Source organism: Oryctolagus cuniculus, chromosome 2 (genome assembly GCF_964237555.1).
Source record: "Oryctolagus cuniculus chromosome 2, mOryCun1.1, whole genome shotgun sequence".
Taxonomy (NCBI): domain Eukaryota; kingdom Metazoa; phylum Chordata; class Mammalia; order Lagomorpha; family Leporidae; genus Oryctolagus; species Oryctolagus cuniculus.
In genome coordinates this window covers 80,189,789-80,201,888 of record NC_091433.1, presented here as the reverse complement: position 1 = coordinate 80,201,888, position 12,100 = coordinate 80,189,789, and the positions used below count along the sequence as shown (strand labels likewise).

The 12,100-nt window shown below is 49.6% G+C and overlaps 1 protein-coding gene across 1 annotated transcript in view; it reads left to right on the top strand.

Annotated features, from left to right (window-relative positions):
* Positions 1–4,284: 4,284 nt before the first annotated feature.
* Positions 4,285–12,100, top strand: part of MBOAT4 (membrane bound O-acyltransferase domain containing 4) — a 28,970-nt gene continuing 21,154 nt past the window's right edge. Inside the window, exons 1-3 of the mRNA XM_070069510.1 lie at positions 4,285–4,530; positions 8,281–8,505; positions 11,187–12,098. Coding sequence (XP_069925611.1) covers positions 4,412–4,530; positions 8,281–8,505; positions 11,187–12,098 — 1,256 coding nt within the window. The 5' untranslated portion in view covers positions 4,285–4,411. The remainder of the gene's footprint in view (positions 4,531–8,280; positions 8,506–11,186; positions 12,099–12,100) is intronic.

Sequence of the window (12,100 nt, the reverse complement as noted above, 5' to 3'; positions counted from 1 at the left end):
TCCTCCACTGCCCTCCCAGACCACAGCAGAGAGCTGGCCTGGAAGAGGGGCAACCGGGACAGAATCTGGCGCCCCGACCGGGACTAGAACCTGGTATGCCAGTGCCGCAGGTGGAGGATTAGCCTATTGAGCCGTGGCGCCGGCCTTTGCTTCTTTTTTAAAAAAGATTTATTTATTTATTTGAAAGACAGAGTTACAGAGAAAGAGAGGTAGGGACAGAGAGAAAGGTCTTCCATCTGTTGGTTCACTCCCCAAGGGTTGCAACAGCTGGAGCTGGGCCAATCCGAAGCCAGGAGCCTGGAGTTTCTTCCAGGTCTCCCATTGGGTGCAGGAACCTAAGGACTTGAGCGATCCTCCACTGCTTTCCCAGGCCATGACAGAGAGCTAGATCAGAAGTGGAGCAGCTGGGACTCAAACCAGTGCTCATATGGATGCCAGCGCCTCAGGACAGGGCTTTAACCCGCTACACCACAGCGCCCGCCCCAGGACCATGTGTTTTGTTGTCATTCTGCTGAACACCAACCACCATGCCTGGTGCACAGTTGTTACTCCCTACAAAAACTTGTTGAATAGGTGTATGCATGAATTTAAAACATCCTGTTGTCACCAAGCATTTAACACCTATCTATTTACAATGTCTATCTAAATTAACTTGAAAGACTTTCATGGCATGCATATAAGAAGGACCATTTTGGGCCAGCACTATGGCTTAGCAGATAAAGCTAAGTGCCGGTTCTAGTCCCGGTGTTCCTCCTTTGATCTGGTCTCTGCTATGCCCTGGGAAAGCACTAGAAGATGGCCCGAAGGCCTTGGATCCCTGCACCCGCATGGGAGACTAGGAAGAAGTTCCTGGCTTCAAATTGGCCTAGCTCTTGCCATTGCAACCATTTGGGGAGTGAACCAGTGGATTGAAGACCTCCCTCTCTGTCTTTGCCTCTGCCTCTCTGCCTTTCAAGCAAATAAATAAATCTTTAAAAAAGAAGAAGAAGAAGGACCCTTTTATCAGCATTAGGTATGATGTCTAGGGGCTATAAGCTTTTCAGGGATGTAAAACATGTTTCAGACCTGAAAATAAAATGTACTGATTCCAAAAAATGAAGAAAAAATTTTAACAAAAGAAAGAAAAAACAAGGAAAGTAAAGTACTGAATCCAGAAAACAAAAAGTACAAATAGGAATTAGTAAATATTTTAAGATATCTAAAACATCATTTTTCATAATGAGTCAACTGCAATTTAACTCTTCTATACATAAAAAATATACTTACTGTGGGATGTGCTTGTATTTAATGTAGTTGATAGGATGTCAACTTGTTCAGTCTACATCCCTGTGAACTGTTTTGTATTTGTCTAAGACTGTTCTTGCTTCTGTGACCTAGAATAAGCAACCCATCTCTTTGGAAGTGTCCTCTTATAGACAGCCATGTTAAATATCCCTGGTTCTCCAAAATCTTTTGAAATTTTCCCTCTCTGCAGGTGATTCTTTGTTTATCCACTACAGTATACACACCACAAAGCAGCATGTCCCAAGTGCGTAGCCACTGACCAGGTAAGGCATAAGCTACCTTAACTGGTCAGGTCAACAATATTTCTCAACAGTCACATCTCCCAAGTGGTTGACATGGTAACATTTGTTAACTGGTCAGGAACCATGACCATTATGTGGGAGACATAGAAAAATACAAAGCAGCCCTCTGACATACTGAAACTAAGTAGAAGAATTGATTAGTTGATCTGCATGCACTCCCTATATAAGCTCCCAATGCCCAGACCTGGATGGACCCCTCCGGGCAAGCAAGAGTCTCTGTTTCTCAACAAAATCTATTTCACTTGCTTTGCTCACTCCCATTTATTATCCACATTGTAATTCTTCATTGTTGTGAGGCAAAGAACTGACTGTGAATTCCTGTAACAGTCTCTCCCCACATTGCCATCATGATTTAAATCTAGGGTTCCAACCCAGCGACCTCATCCAATCCAGTCACTTGCCAGGGCCCCACCTCAGTCACCTTGAATGGATCCAGCCTCACCCTAATCCATCAGCCATTGACATCAAACTCTGAGTTCAGCATCTGCATGGGTTTGGGAGCCAATTCTGGTCAAACCGTAACAATAGCCCAATAATACTCAGGTATTTTATCACTCAGTTGTTTTACCTTCAGCTACATTCAGCCGACCAGCTGTACACTCTATGCTTTTGCCCGCTTTATGTAATTTTTGTTCCGTTGGAGTGGCATCGTTGTATCGAATTGTAAGATGAAGGAAGCTCAGTGAATTCTCCAAGTCCCCAGCGAATCAGAGGCTTCCAGGTTTTCTCCTCTGTGCAGAGCTGTCTCCAGTAAGAGGTGGTCCTTGCCCCTGTATCAGGATATATTTCCTTCTACTTTACTGAAAGATGCCTGTGGGGCCAGCGCTGTGGCGCAGTGGGTTAACGCCCTGGCCTGAAGCGCCAGCATCCCATATGGATGCCAATTTGAGCCCAGCTGCTCCACTTCCTATCCAGCTCTCTGCTATGGCCTGGGAAAGCAGTAGAAGATAGCCCAAGCCCTTGGGCCCCTGCACCTGCATGGGAGACCTGGAAGAAGCTCCTGGCTCCTGGCTTCAGATCAGTGCAGCTCTGGCCGTTGCGACCAATTGGGGAGTGAACCAACGGATGGAAGACCTCTCTCTCTCTCTCTGCCTCTTATCTCTCTGTGTAACTCTGGCTTTCAAATACAATAAATAAATCTTAAAAAAAAAAAAGAAGGATGACTGCTTTGGTGTGCCTTTCAAGATGAAAAACAGCTGATGAGGGCCAGCCCAGCTGTGCTCAGGGCTCGGTGGATAGCCCGCTCTTGCTGTTCTTATCTTGCCTCTAGGAGAGTCTTCCTGGATTACACACATCCCAGAGGTAAAATCCTTTTCAAATGTTTCCTTGCACATTTTCGCTTCTTCAAAACCTTTATAAGGTTAACAAGTATTTCCTGAGCATAGTATGTACACAACACTGTTACATATGCTGGGAATATACCAATAAATGAAATGGTCCCTCCCTTGTAGAGCTCACATATGGCCTGTAGGGGGCAGCCAATAGACTAAGGGAGAAATAGACACCAGCACATTTTTAAAAGTTTGTGGAAGATGGAATGAAAAGATTAAGTTTATTTTGATGCAAACAATTTTTGAAATCCAAGCATGCTATACATAATTGGTGCTTATATGAGAGGAGAGAGTAGCACAATGCCAGGAGAGTGGTATTAGGAAGGGGAATCTTTTTTTTTTTTTTAATTTTTTTTTTTTTTTTTTTTGACAGGCAGAGTGGACAGTGAGAGAGAGAGAGACAGAGAGAAAGGTCTTCCTTTGCCGTTGGTTCACCCTCTAATGGCCGCCGCGGCCAGCGTGCTGCGGCCGGCGCACCGTGCTGATCCGATGGCAGGAGCCAGGAGCCAGGTGCTTTTCCTGGTCTCCCGTGGGGTGCAGGGCCCAAGCACCTGGGCCATCCTCCACTGCACTCCCTGGCCACAGCAGAGGGCTGGCCTGGAAGAGGGGCAACCGGGACAGAATCCGGCGCCCCGACCGGGACTAGAACCCGGTGTGCCGGCGCCGCAAGGCGGAGGATTAGCCTAGTGAGCCGCGGCGCCGGCTAGGGGAATCTTTTTTTAAGATTTATTTTTATTATTTGAAAAGCAGAGTTACAGAGAGGGGGAGATGGATATATGGAGAGAAGTCTTCTATTTGCTGGTTCACTTCCCAGTAGCCGCAACAGCCGGTAACTGGCCAGGCTGAAACCAGGAACCTGCAACTCCATCCTGGTCTCACACATGAGTGGTCGAGGCCCAAGTACTTGGGCATCTTCTGCCTTCCCAGCTACATTAGCAGGAAGCCGAGTTGGAACAGCCAGGACTTGAACTGGCACTGATATGGGATGCTGTTGTCACTTAAGTGGCGGCTTAACCCGCTATACCACAACTCCCACCCCAAGCATCTTAAACTTTGCCCCAAGAGCCTACCTTCTCTCCTCCTGCTCAACTTGTTCCTCCTGCCATGCAGGGAGTTGTCCGTCCTCAACTGGAAAATGAGATTTTTCATTAACTTAGTGAAGAGAATATGGCAGTTTGACGTTTGATGGCTGGAAAGGCAAACAGTGTCCTGTGTCAACCGAACAAAGCCGCAACTTCTGAAAGCGGTGTCTTCAGTACATATTAGTAATATGACCCCAAGATATGTTTTGGTTTCCATGGTGCAGTTCCCCTTATCAGCAAGCCAGCTACCATACTGCTTGTCTGCAGTGCTTCTGTTTGGTTTTTGCTTAGCCAGGCCTTCCTGAAAGAAGACCGTATAAAAAGACCAGAGAGTGCCTGGCTGACATTGCTCCTTGAGGAAGCCTCGAGCTAAGCACTCTGGAAAGGACGGCGTCTTCGGTTCCGGTTCCGAATGGACTGGCTGCAGCTGTTCTTCCTCCACCCTGTTTCACTTTACCAAGGAGCTGCTTTTCCTGTTGCACTACTGTTTAATTATCTCTGCATCTGGGACTCCTTTTCTGCTCGTGCCAGGTAGGCGAGAGGGTCACCTTTGCTCTTCCATCTAGGAGTACTCTAGCAGGCCAGGAAAGCAGGACAGACCTCAGGTGTGAAGACTGCATATTAATTACACCTGGTGGTGACTTACTGCCACTGATTACTGGTTGTGTGATACTGAATACGAGTAAGAGAGGAAAACCGGCCGGGAAATTGACATCATGTCTGCATTGACTCAAAGTGTGACAGGTTCACATTAAGTGGGGAATGATTAAACTATGAGGACAATGGATGCTGAGACGGTACAGGAATCCTCTGATGTGTACATCCATGCAGATTCTAGATTCCTTGAGCAATCCCAATTTCATGAAGTTTTATCATTTTCAGTAAAATTCTATCTAATATATTATATATTAATATATATAGTATATAATAAATTGTATCTATATATCTAATATGTTATGTTACATTTATAACTGTAAAGTTATTTGCTATTTATCTGAGAAGTAGAGAGAGGGAGCGCCTGTCTGCTGGTTCACGCTCCAAATTCCCATGACAGCTAGGACTGGGCCATGGCCAAACCTGGAATCCAGGTTTCCTGTGTGAGTGGCAAATACCCAATTACTTGAGCCATCACTACTGTCTCCTAGGGTATGCATTAACAGGAAGCTGGAGTCAGAAATACGAGGCAGATGTTGAATCCAGATACTCTGATATGCACAGGCATCTTTTTTATCTTAAGATTTATTTGAAATGTAGAGCTATAGTGACAGAGGGGGAGAAATCTTCTATCCACCGGCTCACTGCCAGATGGCTGCAACAGCCAGCACTGGGCCAGGATGAAGCCAGAAACCTCATTGGGGTCTCACATGTGGGTAGCAGGGGACCAAACATTTGGGCCGTCCTCTGCTGCTTTTCCTAGGCCATTAGTAGGGAGCTGGATTGGAAGAGGGGCAACTGGGACTAGATCCATGCAGTCCTTGGTGTGAGCACAGATCCCACAGCAATGACCTTCACCAGGGAATCAGGGAGCCCCGAGCATGTGGAGACACCCACAGTGACTGCCCAAAGACCCAGACACACCCTGTGCTCTCCCATGCAGCCACAGTGTTTTCACAGTCCCAGCACACAAGGCTCCCACATTTATGGGCACCTGTTGTACCTGAGCAAGTGCAAACAGATGAGCACCACACTTTGATAAAATTTCGGGCTTATCCCCTAAAGAACTCTTGACCTTGAAGCTCAAAGCAACAGGGTTTGTAAAGGCAAAAAACACAAGGCGGGGAGGGGGAATACATGGTTTCTAGGATTGGGGTCGGCTGGGGGGAATACATGGCTACTAGGGTTAAGCTGACCTAAGGCCTATGTGAATCTAATATCAATTACAATCGTGACAATAGACAAATTACAATCTTCACATTAATCCAGGTGCAGCCTGTTTCAAGCTTGAGCGATCATGCTAGCCAAGGGGAATGCAGTGTGCTGTTATTGTCTGATTTTTAGATAAAACTTTCAGACCAGAATCTCACGGTGGGGGATGCTTTCTCAAGATGGAGTCTTGGGTGCTCTAAAATCGAGTCCCTACTATCAAAGTGTTACTTCACACCCAGCCCCCTGTCAGTTCTCCCAGCCAGACTCAGGCATCTCCTGTCGGCTCGTTGCTGGGCACACAGACACAAGCTGCCACAGCAGTTACATATGTCCAAAATGGCACCTGCCTGCTTTGGGCTAGGTGCAGGACACCAGTGCTGGGTGGTTGGGAGAGAGAAATGTGCCTTACTTTTTTTTGCCTCTAGGCTGGGAGATATACCATCCTCCACAGGGCTCCAAGCCAGGCTCACAGCAGGCTCTTCCCGCAGCTTTATTGCCATATCTTGGGCTGCTGTAGTCTGGTCTCATCTCATTCTCCAAAGCCGGCGCTGAGGCTCTTGGCTGCTGGGGTCCTGAGTTGTGCACGTTCACACCCTCCACGTGGATCCTAGTGTCTCTCTAATTTGAGTGGAGCTTCCTCTGCCATTTTCTCCCTAACTCTTCCCTGAGACTGCACTCTGTTCAAGTTTTTTTAACTATCTTCCCCTAGACTATAGCAGTAAGCTCCCTCCCTATTCCGCCATCTTGGTGCCTCTCCCTGTAATTTTTTAATATCTAGGAACCTCAATGCATTAGAGACAGTCTCTATCTTTAAAAAAAAAAAAAATGTTTTGTGGAATATCCTTTTGTAAAGTGAAAATCCATGGCCAAAGGGCCATCTCCTAAAGATTCACTTATTTTAGAAACCAGGATTATATTGAGGTTTCTGACAATTCCTTGGATTTCACAAAGAAAAATGAACCCAATCACAGACTGGCAAGACACGGCCTGTATGAGAAGTAAAAGACTTCGAGGGCCAAAGAAACCCAAGGACAGAATGAAGAAAGGCAAAATAGAGGGCAGATGCTGCGTGATGCGACCTGCAGGGATTATGCAGGTTTCCCATGAGAGCATTAACAAATTTTAATAGCATTTTAAAAGCCAGAACACTAGTTCATAAGATCTAAAGTGCAGTGCAAGGATGATGGGTGTTACAAAGACTTTCTAAGTTAGGTTTCAAACACTTGCTGGAGGGAGATATTGAGGCCCCTCCCCCAAAGCTTCAGGGCAGTGTTACCCTGAAAAGGAAAGACATTCGTCTTCAGAGTTCTTCTAGATCCTCAACGCTAGATTCACATCACTTTGGTCAGACTACAGGACAGTAGGTCTTTGTGGTTTTTTGTTTTAAAGGTTAATTTAAAACAGGCAGTTATAGAGAGAAACAGAGAAAGAGAGAGAAAGATTTTCCATCTACTGGTTCACTCCCCAAATGGCTGCAACAGCCAGGGCTGAGCCAGACCAAAGCCAGGAGCCAGGAACTCCATCTGGGTCTCCCATGTGGGTGGCAAGGGCCCAAGTACTTGGGCCATCTTTCACTATTTCCCAGGCCCAGGCACATTAGCAGGGAGCTGAATGAGAACTGGAGCATCTGGGACTAGAACCTGTGCTTATGTGGGATGCTGGCATTGCAGGTATGGCTTAACCCACTGCGCCACAATGCCAACCCCAGCCGTAGGTTTTGACGGTGCCCTATGAGCATGGCTACAGGACTGTTAACGGCAGGCATGGGTTGCCTTGAGAGGGAATCACTGGAATGGTGGACAGAAAAGAGAGGGCTTCCCAGGGTCACTGAGGCAGGAATCAAGCTTTGTCTCTTGAGGGAGCAAAACTGCTCCTGGCTTTTTCTCCCACATTTAGTTGCATCAGAAGGCCATAAGGGGCCGACGCCACGGCTCCCTAGGCTAATCCTCCACCTTGCGGTGCTGGCACACCGGGTTCTAGTCCCAGGCAGGGCGCCAGATTCTGTCCTGGTTGCCCCTCTTCCAGGCCAGCTCTCTGCTGTGGCCAGGTTGTGCAGTGGAGGATGGCTCAAGTGCTTGGGCCCTGCACCCCATGGGAGACCAGGATAAGTACCTGGCTCCTGCCATCGGATCAGCATGGTGCGCCGGCCGCAGCGCGCTGGCCGCAGCGGTCATTGGAGGGTGAACCACTGGCAAAGGAAGACCTTTCTCTCTGTCTCTCTCTCTCAATGTCCACTCTGCCTGTCAAAAACAAAACAAAACAAAAAACCAAAAAACAAAGAAGGCCATAAGGAAGGTTTCCATTGGACAATTACATGGCTTCCTCCCTCCATTGAGTTCCGGGGAAAGACTTCAGAAGCCATGTATCTGTCACAGGTTCTGAGTCAGTCTCACAGACTTGTCCCCTTTCTTTCAGGTATCTCTTTCTGCTGGCCGGAGGAGGCACCCTGGCCGTGGCAGCCATGGGGCTCTACGCCATGCTGGTCTTCACGCCCGCAGTCTGCGCCGTGGTTCTGGTCTCCTCACTCAGCCCACCGGAAGTTCACAGATGGACTTTCCTCTTCCAGATGGGCTGGCAGACCCTGTGCCACCTGGGGCTGCAGTACACCGAGCATTACCTGCAGGAGCCCCCTTCCACGAGGTAACACGACACCTTGGTTTGCTTGTCCTGAGCTGCCTGGGGATTTGCTGGCCGCATGGTTCTCCCGGAGAGAACCTAGGTGTTGAATTTGAGTGCTCATTTCTTCTCTGTGGGTTTGACCTTGAATAGAAGTCATTTAACCTTTCAGACTCAAATTCTTTCCCTGGGGAAAAAAAAAATCAGGGTGGTAGTGGTGGCGGTGGTGAGATTCTAGTTCTTGGCTCGCAAGGCCTGTTCTAAGTCGGAGATAGTGAAGGTCAAAGTGATTCAACAATGATTCATAGCTGCGTGTTGCCCGGGTAGCACGGCATCTGGCATTTCTCTTAGTTCACTGTGCTGAGTGGGAGGCTGAGCCAGGAGTGCCTGCAATGGCTAAGAAGCACTTTGCTGCCCTCAGCGCGGGCGGGGACACGCGGCCAGCAGGTGCGACTCTTTGGAGACCCTCGCTGCCGGCTCATGGTGGCGGCCCCAGCAGCTGCGGAAGTGGGGGTCTCTCTTGGTTCAGACTCAGCTGTTTCCTCTCCTCGGGAGGAAGGACGGTCACCCAATCTAGAAAAAGGAAGACAAGAGCTAACGACCACCTTGCCGGGCGTTTTTCACAAGTCAGTGCGGTCACCACGGTTGAGGGAAATGGCGTCCTCGTGATCCCGGCTCCCTCTGGTTAGCACACGCTGGCCCCGCTGTGTGGTCTCTCAGAGAGCGGAGGTCGGTCCCCTCTCGGAGTCCCGCCTGCCACTGCTTCACTTCTGCCACCGCTACCACCCCCAGAATCCTTTTCGGCTTCCACCGAAGCCTTCCGGCTTGCTTCTCTGAGGAAAAGGCCAGAGGGCAGGTGGGCGGGGCCTACTGAGTGACCCAGAAGTAGAGAATCGGGACTTCCGTGGGGGCTGGGAGGGCCGTAGAACTGGCTCTGGCTGGACAGGCGGAAAGCGGAGCCAGACCTGAATGGGAAGGCGTGTCCGGCTGCCGTGGCTGCCTAACAACCGAGCAGAGATTTGTTTCCTGTCAGTTCCAGAGGCGAAAAGTTCAAGGTCACAGCGTCCAGAGGACAGGTTCTTCTAAGGCCTCTGTCCTTGGCCTGCGGATGGTCGTCTTCCTACTTGTGTGTGCAGGCAGCCTTCCCTCTGGTCCATGGCGTGTAATGGACCAGAGTCATTACATACACCAGTCATGGAGTCGAGGCTCACCCTGGAAGCCATTTTATCCACCTGCTTATAGATCCCGTCTCCCAAATAGGCCACACTCGCCAGTCCTGGGGTTAAGGCCCTTACCACGTGGATTTCGTGGGGGACCCCTCAGCCCAGAACTGAAGGTGACTGAGTAGGCGTGGATGGCACCTGGAGGCTGCCTGGCTCCCGGTTAAGGCAGGAAAGTGGCTCACTAACACCCTCCGTACTCCGTCAGACACACAGGTGGAAACAGCAGCAGTTGTATTCTCTCTTCAGGCCGACAGTCCCGATTGTAGAGTGTGCGCCTGTAGTTTTCATTCACTGTTCTCAATCTTTTTTTTTTTTTTTTAAGATTTATTTATTTATTTGAAAGTCAGAGTTACAGAGAGAGAGAAGGAGAGGCGGAGAGAGAGAGGAGAGAGGTAGAAAGAGAGAGGTCTTCCTTCCGCTGGTTCACTCCCCAGATGGCTGCAACAGCCAGAGCTGCACCGATCTGAAGGCAGGAGCCAGGAGCTTCTTCCAGGTCTCCCAAGTGGGTGCAGGGGCCCAAGGACTTGGACCATCTTCTACTGCTTTCCCAGGCCATAGCAGAGAGCTGGATTGGAAGTGGAGCAGCCGGGACTTGAACCAGTGCTCATATGGGATGCCGGCATTGCAGGTGGTGGCTTGATCTGCTATGCCAAAGCGCCCCAGCCCCAATCAGTAAATCTATAAAGAGAGAGAGAGTGGGTGGCAGGGACCCAAGCACTTGGGCCATCTTCAGCTGCTTTCCCAGGCACACTAGCATGGATTAGAAGCAGAGCAGCTGGGACTTGAACCTATACTCCCATATGGAATGCCGGTGTTGCAAGCAGTAGCCTAACCCACTGCTCCACAATGCTGGCCCCAATAATTTTTTTTAGAGTTTTATTTATTGGAAAGGGAGACAGAGAAGGAGAGAGAGAGACTTGCATCTGTTGGCTTATTCCTCAAATGTCTCCAGCAGTTTATCTGGCTGTGGCAAAAAGCCCTCCCTTCTACAGTAATCTTGTCAGCAGGAGCTTTGACAATGAAGTGGTACGTGTTCAGGAGATGGGTGAAGAACACACCTCAAACTGCCAGCCGCTCACCATGCACTCTGACCCATGCCTCAGGACCAATCCCAAACCAGGCAGAATCTTGCAGGATTTACAGCCTGCAGCTTCCTGTAATCTCATCACTCCTAAAGTTCTGTTTCTTTGGCAAACTTCTCCGAAGTCACTGGTCCTAATCTTTGCAAGCCATTCTTAGAAATATTACAATCCACATTTGCATCCATGACTCGTGATGAACGTCTTCACGTACCTGTTGATTCTGCCCGGGGCGGAGTGTGGCTCTGAATTCTTCCTGGAGTCTCAGCTGGGGCACTGCAGCCCAGGCACTTAACCTGAACTCTTCGGAGCTGCCTGTTTGCTGTGTGGTCGTGTGTGACAGACTGGAATGGAAAAGAGAGTAAATAGGGAGTGTTTTCACACTAAGAAAAATCTCTTTCAGGTTCTGCATCGCTCTTTCGTCCCTCATGCTCTTGACCCAGAGGGTCACGTCCCTCTCACTGGACATTTGTGAGGGGAAAGTGGAGGCGGCCTCAGGAGGTGTCGGCAGCAGGCGCTCTCTGGCTGAGCATCTGGGGAAAGCACTGCCCTATCTCAGCTACTTGCTGTTTTTCCCTGCTCTCCTCGGAGGCCCTCTGTGTTCCTTCCAGAGATTCCAGGCTCGTGTTCAAAGGTCCAGCTCTTTGGGTCCCAGGCACTGTTTCTGGGTCCTGTCCTGGAGGGGGCTGCAGATCCTCGGACTGGAGAGCCTAAAGGTGGCCATGAGGGGGCTGGTGAGTACGGGGGCAGGACTGAGCCACTGCCGGCAACTCGAGTGCGTCTACGTCATGTGGTCCACAGCCGGGCTCTTCAAACTCACTTACTACTCCCAGTGGATCCTGGATGAGTCCCTCCTCCATGCTGCAGGCTTTGGGACTGGGTTTGGCCAGAGCCCTGGTGAGGATGGATATGTCCCGGATGCGGACATCTGGACGCTCGAAACAACCCACAGGATAGCCCTGTTCACAAGGAAATGGAACCACAGCACAGCTCAGTGGCTCCGGCGGCTCATCTTCCAGCGCCGCAGGGTCTGGCCACTGTTCCAGACCTTTGCCTTCTCTGCCTGGTGGCACGGACTCCATCCCGGACAGGTGTTCGGTTTCCTTTGCTGGGCTGTGATGGTGGAAGCGGACTACCTGATTCACACCTTTGCCAATGTGTTTATCAGGTCCTGGCCCCTGAGGCTCCTCTATAGAACCATCACCTGGGTCCACACTCAGCTCATCATAGCCTACATAATGGTGGCCGTGGAGGTCAGGAGCCTCTCCTCACTCTGGATGCTGGGTAATTCATACAGCAGTGTCTTTCCTGCAGTGT